Source organism: Gopherus flavomarginatus, chromosome 5 (genome assembly GCF_025201925.1).
Source record: "Gopherus flavomarginatus isolate rGopFla2 chromosome 5, rGopFla2.mat.asm, whole genome shotgun sequence".
NCBI classification, from domain to species: Eukaryota; Metazoa; Chordata; order Testudines; family Testudinidae; genus Gopherus; species Gopherus flavomarginatus.
The window spans coordinates 49,242,311-49,267,225 of record NC_066621.1 but is presented as its reverse complement, the minus strand read 5'-3'; the positions used below and the strand labels follow the sequence as shown (position 1 = coordinate 49,267,225).

Below are 24,915 nucleotides of genomic sequence, written 5' to 3'. Positions count from 1 at the left end.
TTCTTGACTGTTTCAATTAGAATTTAATTTTTTTCTTATTGTAGCTTCAAAATCATTAATGTAATAATACTTCATATACAATACTTGTGAATTTCAGTGCTCCACGAACAAGAGGGTGTGAAGGGTCCTAGGAGGTTACAACTGAATGCTGTACAGAATTTCTCAAACAGCTATATCAAAAATTGCAGTGCTAGCCTGTCTGGCCCAGTCCTATTGCATGTTGTAGTAAGGACCATGCCTACACTAAGAGTGCACTGGCAGTGCTTAATTTGTAATGAAAGAGGTGCTGGGGTTCAAACAATTAGGTGCCAGCGCTCAAGCAATTTTTTTGCTTTCGTAACTCCTGTGGCAAGCCCAGAGATGCCAGGGCAGAGGTGCTGGGGCTTAGCCATGGCAACCCTGGCACAAATTAAGCACTGAATACTGGTATACTATACTAGCAAAGTACTGGTGTGAATGCAGCTATAGTGGCAAAGTTACGCTTTGCACTTGTGTGGTAAAACTAGCCTCTACCAGCAAAACAAGTTATACTATTAAAAGCATAGGGGTGTGGAGACATGGTCCCTGACCTGTATCAGCAGAAGTCTGTAATGTAGATCTGACCTGAGACTCATTTTCACATGAGAACTAAGCTTTCTTCAGAGTTGAAAGATTAATGCTTTTCTGTAATCTGATGTGCACACCACCTAGTGTTGTCTGCCGCTTTCCACTTTAATTTGAAAATATTTTAAAAAAATTTTTGAAGAACTTTTATTGGTGAAACTCATCTAAGCAGAAAAGCACAGAAATCTGAGATTTAATGCATATGACCGTATTTATTTCCTATATTAAACGTCTAATTTCCTAACCCATATTTGTATAGTATAGAAGTGTCCTTATCTGGTAACATACCTGTACTGCTATGGGGGGTGTAGCACACTTGTTCCATAGCCATGGCATACTTTTATGTAGTACTGTGCTCATTACTGGTGCATTTGTTTTCAGAGTTAACTTGTTGCTTCAGTTATTACTGTGAATGAAAGTATTAGGAAATCCTGCTTCTCTACTTAAAACAATTCTTTATTTTTCAGACCATCATGAATTGCTTCCTTTATTTAACAAATGTCAGATTTTTCCATTTAAAATAAGACTCCAAAGGTGACTTAGAAGAAAAATATTATCAACAGTTTATTGTTTTTTATTTAATGCTTCTGATTTTTTTGTTTTAGGGGGGTTGAAATCCAACTCAACTTTTTTTAATTCAGCTCATTTTGCACATGGCATCATTCCAGGTTTGCATTTGATAATCTCTGGAATCTTGGACAGAATCTCAGAGTCAGAACAGAGAACAGAACAGAGTAGAGAGAGATACTGAATGTAAAGAACAATTGATATTCCAGTTGGTCACTTTGTTTTTTAAGGTGATGGTAAACAAACCTCTTCAGTTACTCACTGGTGATATCTTTAGGATTTTTGAGTGTTTAAAACAATTACTGGGAAATCCATTCTAAGCAGAGAGGATTTTCTGTGGAAATGATGGTGATAATGGCTCTGGCTAGTTCATAATCAGAAATGATTTTGTTTTTTTAAAAATCCCTAAAGGCAAGCAGTGGAAATAGACATAAATAGAAGAATGATCCACAAAGGAAAACTTCAAGCATTGCCTGCATTGGATCCTCACTCAGGTGGCTTGTGAGCATTGTTCTCTAGTATTGGTCATCTGGAGGAGCTGTCTTCCAGGTTCCAGCTTCTGGAACTTCCTGTGGAATGCCTGGACACTGGAGAGTCAGTTCATAGTGCTGACTGTCTAACGCCACCTGTTCCTCTTCCTGACAACAGATAGAGTTCCTTCACTGCCAGCTGTCTGCACTGCTCTTTCTTCTGACTTTATTCTCTATTTCCAGAGGTCCAAGTAGGAAGCCTTCTCCTATAACTCACTTTCCTGGGTCAGCTGTACCACACACTGGAGAAGAGTTCTGTGGCCCAGGGGCTCCAGAGATCAATCTCTGTTATCCAGGATGCAATTAAAGCTCCTCCTGGAGTCCCTTCCCCTCAAGTGCCATCTGCTTGTCTCAACTCTAGATGATACTTTAAACCTAGTAATGCTAGACTTTGGAATCCCTCAACTCAAGGTGTGAATCAGCATACCCTTATTGACCACTACCATCTTGTCCTTCTGAGTGGTAGTATCTCAGCCTCTGCAAGTTCAGTTTCATCTGCAGTGTAGGAACAAGGAAAGAGTTGCTAGAATGACATTATCTCAGACCAGGGGGTCTTGGACGGAATAACTTGTTTACAGTGTCCAATTCCATTTCACTTTCTCTGAAAGGTGTTCTCTCTCTATTTTAAGAGATGATACTACCATGTATAACTACAAGGGCAGAACCTGCTCATTGCTTAAGGATATGACTGTGTCACGGTGGTCAGCTTTTTCACAGAATCTGTAAATTTTGCCACTTATATGGACCTTGCTACTGTGCATTAACAGTTTTAGTTCATTTTGATCAGTTGCTGCGCATTAACTGTTTGTTTGCTTTAACCTAGTCCTGTTTCAAACAGAACTAGCTCAAAGTGAACTAAGGAACTGTTAATGCATGGCAGCACAGTCCACAGGGTCGCAATGACCATATCATGAAATTATCTATTTTTGACCGTTAACACTGCTGTGAATTATGCATAATTTTACCATATCATCATCATCATCCATACTTATGGTAGAAGGCTATGAATTTTTAGATTGGTGTGTCCATTACAGCACGCCCATAGTTCTCTATCTCCTAGGGATAGACAGTATTATTTTAAAATATCCCAACAGGAGGTCTTCATTAACTGTAGCCAGATATTTCTTTAATTCCACAGCACGTTAGAGATGATGGGAACATCACCTGTGGAGCTGTAGAACCCCATTTTGGATTCATTGGGCTTTGTACTCTGGCCTGCTAGAACTTCCAATCTTTCTTTCTCTGCTCAGTTTGTCAGGTCTCCTGACCCAGAAGCTTTTATGTCCTGATTTGAGCTCTTTGCCTAGTGGTTGGCTAGTTGAACAGTTCAGATTGAAATTGAAAAGACCAGAAAATCCTACTTGGAAGGAGGAAATATTTCACCCGAAAATTCACATTCTGTGAGATGGACCTGGTTCTCTATCTGGGCAAGATTAAAGGATCTGAACTTCATTATTATTCTGTTAATCTTTTATTGTGAACTATTTGTTTTACATCAAGCAATCTAATCTCTCCTTCCATTTGGTCAGAGTGCACCTGGCTTACAATTTCACTGGTGCAAGATTCGACTATATTCTCTAATCCTACATGACCTGAACATAATTATGTCATTGTGTTGCCTATTGTTCAGGAGTTATCCCCATTTTGGCATTTGTGTGGTGCCTACAAACACAATTTTAGCAGCTCAACTATTTCCTGGACCATCTGTCTTTGAAAACTGCATTTCTGGTCATGATCATGTTGCCTTGAAGAGTGAGAGCTATGTATTAATATCTCAGCTATTATATATAGTGTTCTAGAATGATAAGAGAAAGGTATACTTGCATTTCAAATTCTTGTTGAAGGTGACCTGTGATTTCCACATAAATTGTCAGCAGGGAAAACTAGGCTACATTGTTAGTAAGGTTTTAAGTTACTGCCTGACCAGGGCTTTGTAAAACACCTAGATGTCTGTCTTATTTTTAGCATTGTCTTCACATGCTAGGAAATAGTAAAAATTTCCAAGCAGATCAGAATCTTTCCATTAGTTCATGACATATTAAGGTGCATTTTACCAGGCCTCAGATGCATGCCTCAGAAAAGTCTCCACTGTTAAGAGATGCAAAGACACTACCAGAAGGTCTATCCATATTTTCACTTGAAGTAACACTAATTATTTGACCTGTAGATCAGATACTCTGAGGCAAACAGCCTTGCAATCATTAGTCAGATGAGACTCTCCAGATCCATCCACTTTGTGTCTGGGAACTTCTTGTCAATTGCCTGCAGTGGGGAGCCCATGTAGAATGTATTTTGAAGAAGATACAGTTACTGTTATCTCCCTCAAAATTGTCGAATCTGACAATGTATTGTTAGTGGAAGGAAGTGAATATCAGTTGGGGTTACATCCTCTGTTTACTTGAGTGAGATTGGAAGGACATAGGTAGGGTGTCCCAATTGGCACTTCTTCTCAAGAAGTTCCCTTGCCTGCAAAGTGAATCCAAGGCCACAAGGCATTTAGCCATACTAGTCCTGTTCCCCTTAAATCATAAAGAGAAAATCTTACACAATGGGGTTTATGAAGTGTTTGTCTACACTGCAGTTAGACAACTGTGTCTGACTCATGCCAGTTGACTTGGGCTAGGGGCTGTTTAATTGTGGTGTGGGGATCTTGGGATGCAGCCTGAGCTCTGGGCTCTTCCCACCTCTCAGGGTTTTAGAGCTTTGGCTCCAGCTTGTGCCTGAACATCTGCACTGCAATTAAACAGCCCTGCAGCTTGAACCTTGTGAGCCTGAATCAACTGGGTAAGCCACAGGTTTTTAATTGCAGCGTAGACATACAGGCAAGTCTTATCTTAGGTGGGGGTTCCGTTCCGCGGTTATCGCTTAAAGTGAAAACCGCATATAGTCAAAATTATATCCCCAAGCCCTTTAAACCCTGCCCACAGCTCTGGCGGCCGGGCCAGGGGGGGCATTTAAAGGGCTCCACCGGGTTCCCTGCCGCCCTTTAAATGCCCCCCCCCGCCGCCCTTTAAATGCCCCCCCCCACCTGGTCGCCGGAGCTGCAGGCGGGGTTTAATGGGCTCCACCAGGCTTCCTGCTGTGGTGGGGAGCCAAGTGGAGCCCTTTAAATGCCCCCTCCCCCCAGCCTGGCCACCGGAGCTGCGGGCGGGGTTTAAAGGGCTCTGCTGGGCTTCCCGCCGCGGCGAGGAGCCCGGAGGAGCCCTTTAAATGCTGGCCCTGGCCCCACCGCCGGAGCTGCAGGCGGGATTTAAAGGGCTCCACCGGGCTTCTTGCTGCAGTGGGGAGTCCGGAGGAACCCTTTAAATCCTGCCCGCAGCTTTGGCAGCCCTGCTGGGACTGGCATTTTAAAGGGCCCGGAGCTCCACGGTGGCTGGAGCCTCGGACCCTTTAGTTCGCCACAGGGGCTACCAGCCACCTCTGCAGCTGGGAGCCCCCTTGGTGATTTAAAGGCCCTGGGACTCCCAGCCACAGCTGGTGCCCCAGGACCTTTAAATCTTGAGGCCACGCCCCCCACTCCAGCCGTACGCGTAAAGTTGAAATCGCACGTTAAATGTGCATAAATTGCGAGAGACCTGTACTCTTAATTTCTCCCAGTGAACTACATCTGCAATTAAGTAAATAGCCACTAGGTGTCATTCTGTTCCAGCAATGATCTTGCAGACTGATTCTTAAGTGAAAGTTTTGGTGATAAGGCTTATTTTGTGACTGAAATATAGCAAGAAACACTGCCTCATGATTGGGTTGAAATGTCTATTCAGAAAAGTTACACTGCTATTCTTTTAAAAAAAAAAAAAAAAAGAAAAAAAAGAAAAAAAAAAGTAAATGTCTGACTTCCGCAATTTATTCAATTTAAAAGAGAGAACTTTTTTTCTAATCAAACTCAACCTGTTACCTGAAAGTCAAGCTATGATCTTTATGGTTCATTCATCAGTAAAAGACTCTGCATTTGGAACTTAGTGCAAGCAGGACTGTTAATCATGATGTGCAAGCCAGAGTAGAATCTCTCACTCCCTCAGCCTTTGTAGTACTAACTGGAGTAAAAAGTAGGGAAAACATGGTTTGTCATTACAATAAGTGGATGAGACTCAAAATATACACAGGAAGAAAATGTTGAGTAACACGGGGCCTTTTTCACATTGTGATGGGGGAGATGCTCAGTACTGATCTAGAGCAGAAATACTAATAGACTATTTCTGCATGATATTAAACTTCACTTATGAACATTATTTTTGTTAGTAAGAAAAGCATTTTATGCCATGCAATGACAAATGTTCTCTTCTTGATTTGCAGAGTGGGGCTGTGATGGAGGTTATACTAGTGTTTTGCTGAAACATCTAACTTCCAAAGCGCTATGCTTTTTAAAAAACACAGACCCCTCCCACTCAACTCTGTCAGGCAAGTTCAGCTGGGCCAGTGATCTACAGAGTTATATACTTTCATGGTCCCAGTCACTCTAGGCCCAGACCTCAAAAGTATTCAGGTGCTTAACTCTCAAATGATGAGCTAGTAGTCTAGCAGAGGCAGTAGACTTAGGGCTTGTCTACGCTGGCGCTTTACAGTGCTGCAACTTTCTTGCTCGGGGATGTGAAAAAACACCCCCCTCCCCCCTCCCGAGCACAGCAAGTTTCAGCACTGTAAAGCGCCCGTGTAGATAGTGCACCAGCACTGGGAGCCACGCCCCTTGTGGAGGTGGGGTTTTTTTTTAGAGCTCTGCCCTGACTACACGAGCCACATTAAAGCACTGCCGCAGTAGCACTTTAATGTTGCCAGTATAGACTAGCCCTAAGCAATAGGCGCTTGCTTCATTGAATAGAACATCTACAGCCAGCTAAGGAATAGCCTTATTAGGCTCTAAAGGAAGTTCACTCCTGATTGACTAAGGCTTTATCTACACTGGAACCTGAATGACACAACTTGTCATTCGGGATGTGAAAAAAACATTCCCCCACATTTGGAGATGAAAAATGCCAGTGGTGAACAGCACTTTGACGGCAGGAGAACTTTCCTGCTGACAAAGCTACAGCTCCTCATTGGGGCTGGAAGTTTATCATCAGGAGAGCTCTCTCTTGCCGACAAACAGTGGATACACTGCCCTACGCTTTTAGCATCATGGCTGTAGCAGCACAGCTATGTTGCTAAAAGATGTGTGGTGTAGACATAGCCTAAGTCAGAACTACAAGACATTAAAAGTGGCTTGTTAGGGCTCCGTCAAGGGTCTAGAGTATCTCTTACCAATCTAATCTTAGCTTATTGTGGCTACACCTTCTTGCACATCTTAACAAGAGATGCCTTAATTTTATGCAGACTCATTCTTCTGAAATTGTAAACTCTGATTGCAGTGACCATTTTTTAATGAAAAGCTTTCTGATAGGAATAAAAAAATTAGTCTATTATAGTATGAAAGCTGAGGGCTAGTATAATAGCATGCATCTGTTAAGATCTAAAAAGTCGCCTTGCTCTTAGTCCACATCAGTATTAAATATTTGTATGCAGTGCTATAAGGATATGTTGTCTTTCATGGAGAAAAGAAAGTCACTGCCACAAGGAAATCGCAGTCTAGGTACAGAGCTTTACAGAAGTGATGATCAGAAGGAAACCACCTCAGTATATCTTCAGGAAATTTGATCTGACTGTTGCAACAAGTTACGTCTAATTAAAAGACACTGTGAAATATGAAGACTGGGATCCATAGTCTAACAGCTTTGTATCTGAATTTGCCTGACTCTCATCCTTGGAGGGTAAACTGTTCATTTCCTGGTAAAAAGTAGATTAATGTTTCTTTTCCATGTCTTATTCCTTTCCTGCCTATCCTCAGGGCTTGAGTACTTTGCTCTGGGTAAGTCTTCTGAGCTCTTATCTTACCCCACCATATTGGATCGAGAATCTTTGCATGAGCTCATTGAAATTGCTTTTTGTTTGTACACGGCATATTGTACCACAGAGCATTGCACTTGGATGTCACAATGCAACAGTTTTAATACATCTGTTTTAAGATTCAAAGACATCTTTGCCCTGCTGCAGGTGCTAATGGTCTTTAAACGTTTTTTTTTTTTTCTTTTTCTTTCCAGGGACTTCAGAAATAAACAGGACTAGTTATAGTAGTCTTCAGGTAAAAAAATTATTAGTTTTAGGATTTTTAAACTAAAACAGCATGAAAGTAGTAAAGTTTTCCTGTATACTAAAATCATCAATACACAAAGGCAAGCTGTGCTGGAAAGATGTAAAACTAATTCCAAAGTCATTGACAGCATCTGGTTCAAGTAGTCTTGTGGGCTAGTTCAGGTAGCAACCATTCTTAATGTCAACAAGCACTAATTTTGCACTTGTACCTTTTTTATAGGGGGAGAGAGGACTATCCCAACCCCTGCCACTGCTAGGTTTTTGTTTTTGTTTTTTTTTTTTAATGTGGGAATGGAGGGGACTTCAAAAACTTCTTGGAAGCTCATGTGTTAACAAGTTCTCCAGTAACACATTGACAAAGCTTCCTATCCTTTCTTTCCCTTCCCCACCCCTCTTACCTTGGCAGGCTGAAGCCTTACACCGGGCATTCTCATGGGTAAACTTTTTCACCACCATGTGCCTTTTGGAGGCAATATTCATTTTGATTTTTAGTCTTAGCTACATCATCTGATGCCTATTTCTGTGTGAGCACTACTCAGCGTAGTTGAGCCTAGATTCACAAAGGTACTTCGGCATTGTGATGCTGAGTGGTGCAGCACCTAACTTTTGGGAGCCTAGAAAATCAAGAAACACACTGATTCGCAAAGCCCGAGTTAGGCACTTAGGCTCCTTATACGTTGAATGGGTAGAGAGAAGTGCTTTAGACTGCTATTCACAAAAGCCAGGATGCTAGACAGGAAGCCATCCAAACTAGCCAATGGGAGATGCCAATAAGATGGGTATGTGCTAAGTTCCTCCCCTCTTACTGAGATAGATGCCTCAGTTTGGACTGCAGGGGGTGCCTATCTCTGCTAGCAATTTTCAGCTGTGAACACTGAAGTTAGGCATCTCAGGTGTTTTTGCAAGAAGGTAGCCAGTGGAAGAGGACCTCTAGCTTGACTTTTAGCCCAGTGATCAAGTATGCACCTTGGATATGGGACTCCCCCCTCCACCGCACCCCCCTTGCCAATGAAAATAGATTTGAACAATCATCTGTCACTTCTCAGCTGAGTGCTTTAACAAGTGAGCTATGTGATAGTATAATATGGGGATCCCTCCATTTCTTCTGTTGAAGCAGTTCCGCTGCGAATGAATAATTAGTTGTTAGAGCAGGGGATTGGACTCTGGATCTACTGCATCCTGCATGAGTCCTTTAACCACCAAGCTATAGACTCATTCTTATGCTTGTGTGTGTCCATTTCTGTGCTCTTTATCCCCTCTCTCCTGCCCCCAATCACAGTGACTAATTATTTATCCACAGTGGAACCCTAACCACTGGGCTACAAGTTATGAGGGAGGTCCTCGCCCAGCTGTTTTGTGTGAACTTGCCTGAGGTGCCCATTCCAGTAAGCTGTCTGAGTTGCTTACTAGGGCTGCGCACAAGTTAGCTGGTTGAACACCTATCTTTCCTGGTTAGTGAATCATTCTGTTGCTTAGGTGGGAGATAGGTGCCCAGACCCATAGAGTGAGGCATGCTCAGAGGCAGAAACATAGGCATCTTGGAACTTTTTACTGCAAAAACATAGATGCCAAGTGAGGTTAGGAACCTATAGATTCGGCATGAATTCTGTGAATTGCACTGAAGCCAGAAACTGGGACTTTTCCACCTAGGCACTTCATTCTGGAGTTTAGGTACTGTGGTATTTTTGTGACTCTAGGCCTCAGGCACTGGTTTAACAGATGACTCCCTTTCTCTTGAACAGTTTGTCAAAGTGATATACACTGATAAATCCTTAATTTTGAACTCTCAAATAGATATTGTGACATCCTCAATTTGAACTTAGTATAAAGTCCAGTCCAGTGCCTTCATGAAGGGCTAAATTTCTTCTTAAATAAATCAAATGTCATTTACTAGCATCCTGAATTCCAGATAAAATGGTGTAAATAAAATATAAAGCAACTTGATTGGCTTGGTTCTACTATCTTAGTTAGCCTCACCAGAGCACCCGAATTATTGTGGGATTGGAGAATGTTCATGTTTTCCATACATGTCAGTTCATTTTGTAGTTAATGCCATAACTGGATAGGTTGTTGAGACAGAATTTGATGGTCTAAAAATAAAATTATATCCTACAGTTTTTAGCACCAAAAATCCTGGCACAAGTGAGTCTTTGTACAAAACAAACATTTTGAGAAATTTTCAAAGGTATGCATGCATTAGGCAAAAATTATTTGGATACCATCAATGTTCCTGCCAGTGGCATTTCCACAGAACTATTAAAATGGTATAGCCTGCAAGGAACTATTGTATGTATTGTGTCATATATCACTGTTAAAACTTCTGAGGAAAAGAAATGACCATAAGGCACTTGACTGAACTAGAAACTAAGAAGCAAAATATTTGTGTAATGCATTGTGTACAATCTGGATTAAAAAAAAAACCTCTTGCTGCTTCCACTGCTGGTCTTTAATGACCACAATATGCTATCAACTGACTTGCTATTTTACATGTTCATTTTTATATTATTGGAATGTCATCGCTTATGCCAGCATGTTTCCCACTGAGGTCAAGCACACTGATGCTTTAGAGAACAGACTCTCCACTCTTAATTTGTAATACTTTCTGTGTAATACTGGAAGCAAGAGCATAATGGCAGTGTGTAATTCCAGCTCCTCTGAAAACGTTTAATACTGTTGTCTTCTATCTATGCTTGTGAATGAAAAATGAGCTGTTACACAGTATGTGTTTTATGAAGTGGCACCTTACCGAGTCTAATTTTATAAAATTGAAGCTAATGTGTCAAGCAGTTTTAGTTTAAAAAACAAACTCTTAATCTTAAAATTGTAATTCTTTAACACGAAGATTATCATGTAAATTGGGAGTGATATTTGATTTTTATTTTAAAAAATATTTAAATTTTGAAAAACTATCGAATATACAGTAAATGAGACAAAGTAAACTTTCATCATGGTATTTAAATATCACTGTTTTATGGTACTCCATGTAGTTGTGCTTGGACTAATTTTGTGCACCAAATGAATTTCAAGTAATACAAAATTTTCAAAACCACTTGTCTGCAGTTTGTGCAATAATGAGGGAGAAGATGGAGTGTTAGAATCATTAGGAAAGAAAATATATTAAACTCTAAAGTTGAGAATATTTATTCAGTAATGGTTTTACAATGTCTATGATTCAAGAGTTAACACAAGATGACACAGTAGGAAAGGAAACTCTCTGGCCTTTGATTTTTTTTGACTGTGACAAGACTTATAACTTTAAATTTGTGGATTAGCTGATCTGTTTCTATTGTTTGTGAATCACTTCAGAAACTAACCAAAGTGATACTGCCTTTTCTTTCTTGAGTAAGATGGTTATTGCTTGTGCTATTTACCTGATGCTGAATCTGTTTTTTTTTTTTAAAGTATTTTTTTAATGAATCATTTAAAACAGTTTTGCAAACCATGTCTAGAAACTGGTGTTTTATTAAAAGAAAACTTGTGGTTGAAAATTAAGGTTTTGAGATCCTTTTCATCCCAACTATTTTTTGGCAGTGATAGTGAGAGGCCAAAACATTCGATTGGTGGGTCACTTTATCCATATGTGGTATTGTCTTCCTTGTGCTACATGGAAGCCATCTTCACTGATGAATGTGTTAGACATGTGTACTTAGTTTGTGATGTTTCTGTCAGTTCTAAGTCAAGCTTATTTGGGATGGAGCAAGGTGCCTGATGGGTAAGGCCTTTCATTCTTGTGTATTATGGATTTAGTTTTTGTCCAAATTTTGGACCACTGAAGTACATGAAAATGCACATTCTGATGAGACTCCAATATATTACGTTAGATGGATCTGCCTGTTAACAGTTAGTTTAAATGTAAATGTGACACTATCTGTAAAAGTAAGGCAATGTAGTGGAAGATACACATGCACAGATGCATGTGCATCTGTGTAGGTACTGTTAATATGCAGTTCATGAAATAAGTCACAACTTTTACTTTCAGTTCTCTTAATTATCTCGGTTGTTTTTTTTTCCCCTTTCTTCCTGTCCCACAATATTAACCTGGACTTTTATCCAGAAGGCTGTGAAGTAAAGTTTTTGCACCAATTTTTCACCTGTTTATATTTTTGTAATAAACACAAATATGTTCCTGGATGGAGGAACTCCCCTTCCTCCCCAAAAAGAGCCTTTGTGATGGGGTAAGATGAATGAGTTTAAATTGCTTTCATGTATGTCTTTGAGAAAGGAAGGCAATGGAGCCAAACACCTTTTTAAATCATCGAAAAAGGAGGAATAGTTGGAATTGGAACACTTTGTGTAGTGCATTGGAAAATGTGTGTTCATTAACTGAACAAGATTCTTGTTTAACTCTTGTGTGTCTTGGGTTCGTTTATAGAAAGCAGGAGGACTTAAATTTTATTAAAGTATGGCCATATTCATGAAGCAGCGTGGTCTTAGTCCACAAATCTTCTATGGAATGAGAAGCAGTGGAAAGCAAAATGTTAACTGAAAGATGTAGTTCCTGAAAAGTTTATGCAAATGGCTGGTTTCATTCCTGCTTGCTTCAGGGTTGTGATGTAGAGACAAGTTTTTGGTGGAGTTGATTTTTGGTAAGTTCTCTTGCATATCTGAAGGCCTATGCCAACTAAAGAGACCCTCGTTCACTTGCTTTTATTATATTTCAGTCTTTCAAAATCTACAGAAATTCTTAACGGTAAAATGTCAAGTCTTTTCAGTAAGGTCAAAGATGATGTCTCTTAAGGAAGGAAAACTTTTACTGGCTTTTATCAGCATTCCCAACATGAGAGGCCATGCTGAGTCAGACCAATGGTCCATCTAGCCCAATATCCTGTCTTCCAACAGTGACCAGTGCCAGGTGCTTCAGAGGGAATTAGCAGAACAGGGTAGTCATCAAGTGATCCATCCCCTGTCGTCCAGTCTCAGTATCTGGCAATCTGAGGCTTAGGGACCCTCAGAGCATGTGGCTGCATTCATGGCCATCTTGGCAAAATGCTGTTGTTAGACCTATCCTTCGGGAACTTTTTCTAGTTCTTTTTTAAATTCAGTTATAGTTTTGGCATGCACAACATCCCCTGGCAATGGGTTCTACAGATTAACTGCACATTATGTGAAGTATTTCCTTTTTGTTTGTTTAGACCTGCTTCCTATTTCATTGGGTGACCCTTGACTGTGGTGTTGTTCACTTTCTCCACATCATTCATGATTTTATAGACCTCTATCATTTCCTCCCTTAGTCATCTTTTTAACAAGCTGAATAGTCCCAGTCTGTTTTAATCTCACCTCATGTGGAATCTGTTCCATACCTTTAATCATTTTTGTTGACCCTTCTCTGTACCTTTTCCATTTCTGTATGTCTTTTGAGATAGGGCAAGCAGAACTGCATGCACTATTCATGGTGTGGGCTTACCATAGATTTATAGAGTATTGTTATATTTTCTGTTTTATCTCTCTCTTTCCTAATGGTTCCTAACGTTGTTAACTTTTTTGACTGTCATTGCTCATTGATCAGGTGTTTTCAGAGAACTATCCATGGTGACTCCAAAATCTTTCTTAGCTGAATTTAGGCCCCATTTTGTATGTATAGTTAGGACTATATTTTCCAATTTGCATTACTTTGCATTTATCAACATAGAATTTCATCTGCTATTTTGTTGCCCAGTCACCCAGTATTGTGAGATCCCTTTGTAACTCTTAACAGACTGCTTTGAACGTAACTATCTTGAGTAATTTTTATAGTCTGTAAACTTTGCCATCTCACTATTCACCCCTCTTTTCAGATGGTATATGGATATGTTGAACAGCACTGTCTCAATACAGATCCCTGGTGTCATAAACAGATAGCTAAGGGTTAATGTCTCTTTCACCTGAAGCACCTGACCAGAGGACCAATCAGGAAACCGGATTTTTTCAACTCTGGGTGGAGGGAGTTGGTGTCTGAGTCTTTTGTCTGTCTGCCTGCTTTCTCTGAGCTTTGGAGAAGCAGTTTCTACTTTCTAGTCTTCTGTTTCTAAGTGTAAGGACAAAGAGATCAGATAGTAAGTTATATGGTTTCTTTTCTTTGGTATTTGCATGAATATAAGTGCTGGAGTGCTTTGATTTGTATTCTTTTTGAATAAGGCTGTTTATTCAATATTCTTTTAAGCAATTGACTCTGTATTGTATCATCTTAATACAGAGAGACCATTTGTATGTATTTTTCTTTCTTTTTATATAAAGCTTTCTTTTAAGACCTGTTGAAGTTTTTCTTTACTTCAGGAAAATTGAGTCTGTACTCACCAGGGAATTGGTGGGAGGAAAAAATCAGGGGGGGGAGATCTGTGTGTGTTGGATTTGCTAGCCTGATTTTGCATTCCCTCTGGGGGAATAGGAAAGTACTTTTTGTTTCCAGGATTGGGAACAGAGAGGGAGATTCACTCTGTTTGAATTCACAGAGCTTGTGTCTGTGTATCTCTCCAGGAGCACCTGGAGGGGGGAAGGGAAAAAGGATTATTTCCCTTTGTTGTGAGACTCAAGGGATTTGGGTCTTGGGGTCCCCAGGGAAGGTTTTTCAGGGGGACCAGAGTGCCCCAAAACACTCTAATTTTTTGGGTGGTGGCAGCAGGTACCAGGTCCAAGCTGGTAACTAAGCTTGGAGGTTTTCATGCTAACCCCCATATTTTGGACGCTAAGGTCCAAATCTGGGACTAAGGTTATGATACCTGGGATACATCATTATTCACCTCTCTTCCCTGATGAAAACTGACCATTTATTCCTACCCTTTGTTTCCTGTCTTAACCAGTTACTGATTGATGAGAGGATCTTCCCTCTTATCCCTTGTCAGCTTACTTTACTTAAGAGCCTTTGGTGAGGGACCTTGTCAAAGGCTTTCTGAAAGCCTAAGTACACTATATCCACTGCATCACTCTTCCTCATGTTTGCTTGAACCCTCTCAAACAAACAATAGATTTCCCTTTACAAAAGCTGTGTTGACTCTTTCCCAACAAATGATGTTTATCTATGCATCTGATAAGTCTTTTCTTTGCTATATTTTCAACCAGTATGCCTGGTATCAAAGTTAGGCTTACTGGCCTGTAACTGCCAGAATTGCTTCTGGAGCCTTTTTTAAAAAAATGAAGTCGTATCAGCTATCCACCAGTCATCTGGTACAGAAGCTGATTTAAGTTATAGGTTTACATACTAACGTTTGTAGGTCTAGAGTTTCGTATTTGAATTATTTCAGAACTCTTGGGTGAATACCAGCTGTTCCTGGTGACTTATTACTGTTAATTTTATTAGTTTGTTCAAAGACCTCCTATATTGACACCTCATTCTGGGCTAGTTCCTCAGATTTGTCACCTAAAAACAGTGGCTCAGATGTGGGAATCTCCTGGGCTTTCATCCTATGCAGTGAAGACTGATGCAAAGAATTCATTTAGTGTCTTTGCAATAGCGTTGTCTCCTTGAGTGTTCCTTTACCACCTTGATTGACCAGTGATCCCACCAACTGTTTGGCAGACTTCCTGGTTCTAGTATACTTAAAAATGTGTTTGCTGGGTTTATTTTGTCTTTTGCTAGTTGCTCTTCAAATTCTTTTTTGGTCTGTCTAATTATATTTGATTTGCCAGAGTTTGTTCCTTTCTAGTTTCCTCAGTAGGCTTTTACTTCTAACTTTTTTAAAATATGCCTTTTTGCTCCTAAATGCTGTTTTTACTCTGTTTAGGCATGGTGGCCTTTTTTGGTCCTCTGCATATTTGTTTTTATTTGAGCCTATATTATGGTGTTTATAAAAAGTTCCCGTGCAGCTTGAAGGCATGTCACTCTTGTGACTATTCCTTTTAATTTCCATTTAGCTTCCTCGTTTTTGTGGTATTACCCCTTTCTGAAGTTAAATGCTACCGTGGTGGGCTTTTGTGGTATTCTCCCCTTCCCCTCCCCCACCCCCCACACTGCTTCCCCCACCCCCCGATGTTAAATGTAATTATAGTATGATTGCTATTACTGAGCAGTTCAGCTGTATTTACTTCTTGGACCACATCCTCTGCTAAATCCTGGACTAAATCAAGAATTGCCTCTCCCCTTGTGAGTTCCAAGTCTAGCTGCTCTGCGAAGTAGTCATTAATGGTGTCTAGAATCTTAATTTTTGAATCTCGTCCTGAGGTGACATATACCCAGTCAATATAGGGATTGTTGAAATCCCCTTTTATTGAGTTTCTTATTTTTATAGCACCTCTGATCTTCCTGAGCATTTCACAATCAGCATCAATATCCTGGTCAGTAGTGTATACCTTCTGATATACTCATATTATTCAAGCACGGAATTTTTATCAATAAAGATTTTATAATTTTGATTTATCTAAGATTTTTACTATATTTGACTCTGCTTTCTTTCTCAGACACTACCATTCCACCACCAGCATCAGCTGTTCTGTCATTCCTATATATTTTGCGTCCTGATGTTAGTGTCTCATTGATTGTCATCATTCCACCAAGTTTCTGTGATGCCTATTAAATCAATATAATTATTTAATACCAGGTACTCAAGGTCACCTATTTTAGTATTTAGACTTCAAACATTTTGGTATATGCACTTACAAAATTTGTCACTTTTTAGTTGTCTGCCGTCATGTCATGTAACTGAATGGGACTCTCTCTCATTTGACTGTTTCTCCTCAGTTCCTACTTATACTGTATCAACTTCTATCTTTTTCCCTCTTTACTAGGCTATAGAGAATCCCCATTAATAGATCCTCTCCTATAGGATGTTTCTGTCGGAACCGTGTGCTCCTCCACACCTGTCAGATTTTCTTCAGCCCTTAGTTTAAAAGCTCGTCTATGACCTTTTAAATTTTACATGCCAATAGTCTAGTTCCACTTTGGTTAGGTGGAACCTGTCCTTCTCGTATAGGCTCCTCCTTTCCCCAAAGGTTCCTCAATTCCTAATAAATCTAAAACCCTTCTCCCTACACTGTCCCGTCATCCATGCATTGAGACCCTGTGGTTTTTCTGTCCCTGCACATGGAACTGGAAACATTTCAGAGAATGCTACCGTGTCAGTCCTGGACTTCAATCTCTTACCTAGCAGCCTAAATTTGGTCTCCAGGACCTCTCCTATATTTTCCTATGTCTTTGGTACCCACATGTATCATGGCCATCAGCTCCTCCCCAGCACTGCACATAAGTTTGTCTGGATGTCGCAAGAGATCTGTAATCTTCTTGCCTGGCAGACAGTTCACCATGCTGTTCTCCTGGTCATAACAAATCCAGCTGTCTAGATTTCCAGTGATTGAATCCTCTATTACCATTACTTGTTTCTTCCTGGTAACTGGAATTCCCTCCCATGAAGAGGTATCCTCGGTGCAAGAGGATACACCATTTACATGGGAATTACGTTATAAGGGCTCTATCACTAACATGTCTGATAGTATGAATTGTTGCAAATTTTTGTATGCTGGCTCTTCTTGATGATAAAATCTTGTTCAGCAGCTCAAACTCTCTGGATTTGATGATGCTGCTGCAAATACAGCTACCACCTGACATTTTGGATCATGGAGGGACATTTTAAATAAAAATCACATCCCTGGAATACCAGTTTAAAATAAAATAGGGTCAGAAGAACAAATTAACTTCTCTACCTTAAAACCAAATTTGGTACAAAAAGGTTCTTTATTTTATAAGCTGCATAAGCAGGAAACAGATATAGTGTCCAGTACTCCCCAGTCAGAAAGCTTTTTTTTTTTAGTCAAATGATGTCTTGTACAACAGTACCATAGTTTAGAATGCAATTAAATGAAATAATTACATAATTCTTTACAAAGGTCTTCAGTGCACCGTCCTTGGCTACCAAGATTAACTTTATAAAAATAAGCTGTAACTTTGCAACTCCTTTAGCTGTTTCTGAACTGTAGTCATGATTTGAATTATTTATAAGGTCATCAAGTGATGGTAAAAACATACTTTTCATATGGAGCGTGCATGACGGGTTTTTTTAGGAACTTGTTTCAGAAAGCCCTGGTTTAAAATACTCCTCCATATTACACTGTAAAATTTTCTTTCTTGACTTTGACAGTACTGTGACTTAACAATGTAATGCAGAAGTTCCAAAATAAAATATCTCTGAAGTGGTTTCTGTTCTCTGTCTAAAAAACTGGGAGAAAGCAGTAGGGTCAAGGAACGTGTCAGTCTATGGGGATAAAAACCTGAATTCCTCATAATGCAGCATAGCTTTGATGTCACATGTTGTACAATTGGATACTATTTATGCGAGAAGGGACATGACCTCAAAATTCATGTGTTTTTGTTCACTTATCTGCTCCTAATCTACTTTGGAACAATGAGTTTCTTTAATGCGTTCCTTTTTTGATGTAATGGAGCTCATGTTCATGTAAATCCCCTTTTATCAGAGCTCCCTATTACCCTTGTCAAGAAACGTGACTTCAGACATCAGACTATTGGTATAGGATCAGGGTTTGTCCTTAGTTTTTGTTTTCAACAATGAAATTTTATTGCATCAAGTTCATTACTGTTATGGCCTTTACATACAACAAAAAGATCCTGCAAACCATGATATAAACCCATAAGGACTTAATAAAAGAGTGTGATCACTCTCTTTTTTTGTTACATTTTTTGTGGGTGCCTCTTCTAAAACTGTAGAGCCTCCCTATGCTTGTCGTCTTTGTCTGTCTAGGTCTTTATGTCAAGCCCATCGCTGCATTCGCTGAACACTTCAGGAACATTGCGCGGAGGGTAATAGTGTGGCTAGTATCAAAATGTAATAATAGGAGAAGTCTTGTTTGCCACAGTCAGATGACTTCCCAAATATCACAATGTTTTTGCGCCTATAAATAAAGTCAACACTTTTCTCTGAAATATGTAGTGTAAAGGACCTTTCGTGCCTATTTCATTTGATCAAGAATATGCATTTTATTATTCATGTAGGAGGAATTTTTAATTTCCTCTGTTTTTTGTTTTCAGGAATGCCTGCAGTCTGTAACCCAGGCATGGTACCAGTGGCAGTGCCACCTCCTCCAGTCAACCCTCAGCATCTGTGTAATGAAGAGGATCTGAAATCAATCCAAGACATGTTCCCTAATATGGACAAGGAAGTAATTCGTTCAGTGCTAGAAGCCCAGAGAGGGAACAAGGATGCAGCTATCAACTCATTACTTCAGATTGCAGAAGAGTTATAGACCCCAACTCCTGCATTGTCTCTGTTCTTGATGCCACCTTTATTTTGACTTGCCAAGCCAGGGATTTAGCTAGAGGAAGAATTTCCTAACAGATTCCTGTGAGCATTCTGTCTAAAAGAGATTGTACCCCTTTTTTCTCCTTTGGATATTTGCACATTTTTTCACTTTTTCTTCTACAGCTTGTTTTACATATGTTCTGCAGAAGCTTTTTTGTTAATACCAGCCTTATCATATGTGGCTATATTGCTTTCAGGGGTGTGTGGGTCTGCTGCTTTTTTCTTCCTTCTCTCTGTTTGAAAACAAGACCATGTTCATACGATCTCTCTTAACGCTATGCAGTACAGGATTTACTGCTCTGTCTGTTAGATCGGAAGAGTTATGTTTTCTGGGAGTTGGATTTTTTTCTTTACATACTACTTTTAATAAAATGTTTTTGTTTCAGTAAGCCACTAGTTTCTGCCCAAGATATAAAAAATGATTACACAATGCCTTTTGGTTTGTCCTGTGGTGTTCAGTTATTGGTGTGAATAGTCCAGCTATCTTTAACATAGTTTTAAATCTACTAACAAGCTGGCTTTCTTGTTGTAGTCTTTAGTGTTTCTAATTAGGTAGCCCCACCCACCTATCCTCGTGATTGGGCGCCAAAGCAATATATATCTGTTTGGTCGGCATTTTGGGGCTCAGTCCTATCAAGTGATGTTGCTGTATTAGTAAATCTGCAGGAGATGGTTTTCTATATACAGCAATACACACTGCATCAGAGGACAAGATTGGGCCCTAATGTGTTCCTGCAGTTACTTGCACTCTTCTTGCTTCTACATTCCTGTGATTATTCCAAAGGGTGAATGCAGAAGGAAAGAATTTATACCTGGAAAATTATGTATAAAATAAGCATTTAATTATTTAAGGAGCTGTCTTGTAATAAGAACATATGGTTGTTTTTTTAAGTATAGCATTTATGTTTTAAGAAGAAACATGCTACACTCCTGTTTTTCAGCAAAACTGTCTTTTTGCATGGAGGAAAAAATACTTTTTAGTGAGGAAAGGTTTTTTGCTAGTCTGGAATAAGGAGTAGCAAAGAGCTGCAGAATCTTCAGTAGGTATAAAATATTTAAAGAGCTGTTTTGATGATTCATTGAGTTACAGTTGATCTTACTAATTCAATTGAATTGTGTGCATACAAATATCAAAACTATCTTGTGAGATAATGGAAAATCTGACATATCCTAAATTGGCAGATCCTCATAAAGGGGAAGGAGATTGCATACAGTCATTGCCTGTGTTAATGTGTATGCAACATTCTAGCATAGAATTGCAGAGCCTTTGGAGAGGGAACAGATTATACCTGTTTAGATAAATTTCTGCAGCTTCTTAACTTTTTTAAAACTGCATAACAATGCACTTTAAGTAGTATGCACAAATTTATTTTCAATAATGTGCGATGTCACTCTTCTGGTTTTTGGTGGTGGTTTTAAAACTGTTTTACAATACTTTCTATAATAGCCATAGCTTGTATTTTCTTCGTGTTTGAATGTACACTTGAAATACAGGATCTCAAGAGTGGTTCATGAGAACTTTAGTAAGCCAGGTTTGGAATAAGGAAAGAGCCTTTATTCTCCCTCCTTCCTCTCTTTTTTTCTTCTTCCCCAAGCACAAGAGTCTTCAATATTTACGAATAAACTGCTTTCGCCAATATCTTTCTGTTTTAGTGGGGGAGGTTGAGAGTTTTTAAATACAGTACCAAAATTGTCCTGGTTTTCTTTTATTGCTTGATTTAAAAAAAAACAAAAGAAAAAAACTTCTTCTCTTGATGTATCAGACACTCACTTGTTACGTCAAATTCCCCATTGTCTTAGTTGGCAGACTTACAGCTTGTAAAAATTTAGTTATCTTCACGTTCTCCCACTGGTTTTACATTTCCCTAAGAATTCAAGGCTACAGTATCTGTCTCTGCATTGTAATGGGCTATGCAAGTAAATCTTTACCTTTTTGCTTCTCTAGAAACAGCTTTTCATCAAGAAGCTAGCCGTGCTCCTCTTGTTCGTAGCCTGTGTCTTCACATGTTGATCACAAAACTCAACACTAGATTGAGCATCTGGTTTTTATCTTCATAACATAGCAACTTCTTGTGGCATTGCCAGCCTACACTTTAAAGCAAAAGATGATCACCACTCAACTTCTTGGTAAAAATTTAGGGATGAGTCCCTTGCTATAACATTCGTACAAATGTTATGAATTGCTAGGATAGAACAATTCAGGGAAAATGTATATAATAAAGATTTATATATAGTTACTTGGAGTCTACAGTAGCAGACTTTTCTTGGTTTGATCTGTGTCTGGGAAAGTAATTTTTTTGTCACCTGAGGTTGTATTGCTAATTCTGTTATGACTGAAATGTAAGCATAGAACAAGCAGCTCTGAGTGCTCTTAACAATTAGGAGGAGGAAGTGTGAATGTTAGACTAAGCAGATTGAATTTCTGGGGATCCTTACCTTTTCCATGGGACCTCTAGACCTACTGGAAGTCTTTTTTTGTAAGATGCATTTGTTATATGAAGTATAGCAGAGAAGCTGCATAGATTGAAGGTGAGTAGTTTAGGAGCAGTATGGCCAATAAATTGGACTCTATGGGATTAAAATATACTGGGTTCATATTAAGAAATATTGACTTGGGGATTTTAATTCAATGGAGGCTCAAGCATTATGCATGTAAAAAGAAGCCTCCAAGATGCACTACTGTATTTTTTGTCATTAAAATTAACAAGACAGAAATCACAAGCCTACTCAGTTTTTCTCAATATATGATATCCCCCCCGAAATTGTTTTGCTGTTTCTTGTCAGTTTCAGGTCTCAGGGATTTTGAACTGGCAAGGAATAGATAAAGCTAGCAGTTGAGGGTCCAGAAATGCAGAACTGAAAGGCAATACCTTGCTGGGTTTTGTTTTCAATTAAATAATCACATGTTCTGTTGCAGCATGTGACACATATGCTTCATTTAATAGAATAATATGTCTTGATCATACTTCTGTCACACTCAGCAGCTTACAACAGCCTGGAGCCAAAGCCAGCTGTGTAATACTGGCATCTGCTAAAAGTTAGTGATGTTTGCGCTAGCTTCAATCCTGCCAAGGGTCTGCACTGACTAAAGATAGGAATATGTTTGTCTAGCTAGATCCTTCCTACTTTCTCTTCAACTGCTGTTCTTGTGTGCTGAAGGTACCAAATGTTTTCCCTTTGCAAATATTACTGCTTGTGTTGGTTGACATGTAATACTGTACAGAGGATGTTGTTGCTGTAATAATTCTGGAGGCATTGTTTCTCACTGTATTGAGGCCCAGTGTCCACATGTTTTTCCTTTATTGTAAAATACATTTTGACTTTTTCATTCTATCTAATTTAATAAATGTATCATGTATACCAAACAGAAGAATCAGTCCTTTGAGGGAAGCTATACCTCTTAACCTGTATACATTCAGACTAAATAATCCAGCTTTGGATTTCTGGGGTCAACGATCAAAATAAAAATGAAGACAAATCTAGGATGGTGTGAGAAATTTTTCACTTCAGATGTTTGTAAAATCTTTGAGCACAATGCTCAATTTCTATTCACATCACTCTTCCACTTTATTTTCTAATACCACAGTTACATGACTGTAGATTGCATCTCTATAAGAATTCAGATGCAATCAATTTGCTGTGTTAGTGCAGTAAGTGTTTAAAAATGTCCTACGGTGGCTGCATGTACCATTCATAAACAAAAATATGTACATCTAGAAATGAAGAACATAGGACAGACTTACAGGAGGGAGCATTCTATCATGGGAAGCAATGACTCTGAAAAAGGTTTTGGAGTCGTAGTGGAAAATCAGCTGAACATAAGCTTCCAGTGCAAAGCTGTGGCCAAAAGAATTAATACAAACCTACTAATAGGTGTGTTTTTGTTCTTATTGGTATTTTGGGTGCTATTCTATTCCAAGAATATTATCTTCATAGTTATCTAGTATTGTGACACCAAAGGAAATTTTGCTCAGAATGAAGAAGTAGAGTCTGCATAATTGTAAGGTGGGTGAAATAAAAATCAACTATATCTATGTATGAATGACACTCATGTAAGGAGAAGAATGGGCTCCATCATCTCTATGGAATGAAATCTGGCTAGAGAACAGTGGTGTCCTGCTAATGAATAAGTGGACAACTGAATATTAACTATTTTTAGCTGTACATAAGAATTAGTCCTCTAATATAGCTGACAATTTTCAGTTAGCGAAATTACTAATTATATGTAAAAGTACTGTAAGCTAGTAACCAGCTTATTTATAAGTAGAGGGTAGTGAAATTTTATGGGTGAGTAGTTTATTGAGCAAAAAAATGCAGTCCCATTTTAACCTAAAAAAAATCAATGTTCTTTGAGTTCTGGTCCCTATGTATGCAAGGTCTTGGAAAAAATTTTGAAGGAGAAAGTAGTTAAGGACATTGAGGTAAATGAGACAAAATACAACATGGTTTTATAAAAGGTAGATTGTGCCAAACCAACCTGATCTTCTTTGAGAAGATAACAGATTTTCTAGACAGGAGATGCAGTGGACCTAATGTACCTTGATTTCAGTAAGGCATTTGATACAGTTCCACATGGGGAATTTTTAGCTAAATTGGAAAAGATGGGGATCAATATGAAAAATGAAAGGTGGATGAGGAACTGGTTAAAGAGGAGACTACAACGGGTCATACTTTGAAAGCTAACTGTCAGGCTGGAGGGAGGTTACTAGTGGAGTTCCTCAGGGATCGGTTTTGGGACCAGTCTTATTTAATCTTTTTATTACTGACCTTGTCACAAAAAGTGAGAATGTGCTAATAAAGTTTGCAGATGGCACAAAGCTGGGAGGTATTGTCAGTATAGAGAAGGACCACGATATCATACAGGAAGATCTGGATGACCTTGTAAACTGGAGTAATAGTAATAGGATGAAATTTAATAGTGAAAAGTGCAAGGTCATGCACTTATGGATTAATAACAAGAACTATTGTTATAAGCTGGGGACACATCAGTTGGAAGTAACAGAGGAGAAGGACCTCGGAGTATTGGTTGATCACAGGATGACTATGAGCCGCCAATGTGATATGGCCATGAAAAAAGCTAATGCAGTCTTGGGATGCATCAGGTGAGATATTTTCATAAAAAGATGAGGTGTTAGTATGTTTATATAAGGCACTGATGAGACCATCTGGAATACTGTGTGCAGTTCTGGTCTCCCATGTTTAAGAAGGATGAATTCAAACCAACAGGTACAGAGAAGCTATTAGGATGATCCAAGGGGAGATATGATTGCTCTCTGTAAATATATCAGGGATAAATAATTCCTCTCCCTCCTTGGTATTTAAGTTCAGTACCAATCTGGACACAAGAACAAATGGATATAAACTGGCCATCAGGAAGTTTAGACTTGAAATTAGATGAAGGTTTCTAACCATAGAGGAGTGAAGTTCTGGAACAGCCTTCCAAGGAGAGCAGTGGGGGCAAAAGACGTATCTGACTTCAAAACTAAGCTTGATAAGTTTATGGAGGGGATGGTATAGTGGGATAGCCTAATTTTGGCAATTAATGGGTGTATGACTGTTAGCAGTAAATATGCCCAATGACCTGTAATGGGATGTTAGATGGGGTAGGATCTGAGTTACTGCAGAGAGTTCTTTCCTGGGTGTCTGGCTGGTGAGTCTTGCCCACGTGCTCAGGGGTTAGCTGATCGCCATATCTGGGGTCACGAAGGAATTTTCCTCCAGGGCAGATTTGGCAGAGTCCCTGGGGTTTTTTTTGCCTTCCTCTGTAGCATGGGGCATGGGTCACTTGCTGGAAGATTCTCTGCACCTTGAAGTCTTTTTAAACCATGATTTGAGGACTTCAATGGCTCAGATACAGGTTTGATACAGGAGTT

At 39.3% G+C, this 24,915-nt stretch overlaps 1 protein-coding gene across 4 annotated transcripts in view; it reads left to right on the top strand.

Moving 5' to 3' along the window:
• TOLLIP (toll interacting protein) overlaps window positions 1-22,524 on the top strand; it is a 53,638-nt gene extending 31,114 nt beyond the window's left edge. Inside the window, exons 6-8 of one of the 4 annotated variants that reach the window (XR_007774504.1) lie at window positions 7,519-7,539; window positions 18,772-19,084; window positions 20,988-22,524. Coding sequence is in view for 3 of the 4 variants with exons in the window: in XM_050953760.1 (XP_050809717.1) it covers window positions 7,519-7,539; window positions 18,772-18,986 (236 nt within the window). In the remaining variant the exon portion in view is untranslated. Of the gene's footprint in view, window positions 1-7,518; window positions 7,540-7,771; window positions 7,813-18,771 lie in introns of all 4 variants that reach the window. The other 3 variants (XM_050953760.1, XM_050953762.1, XM_050953761.1) reach the window with 3 other exon arrangements.
• The last annotated feature ends 2,391 nt before the right edge of the window (window positions 22,525-24,915 follow it).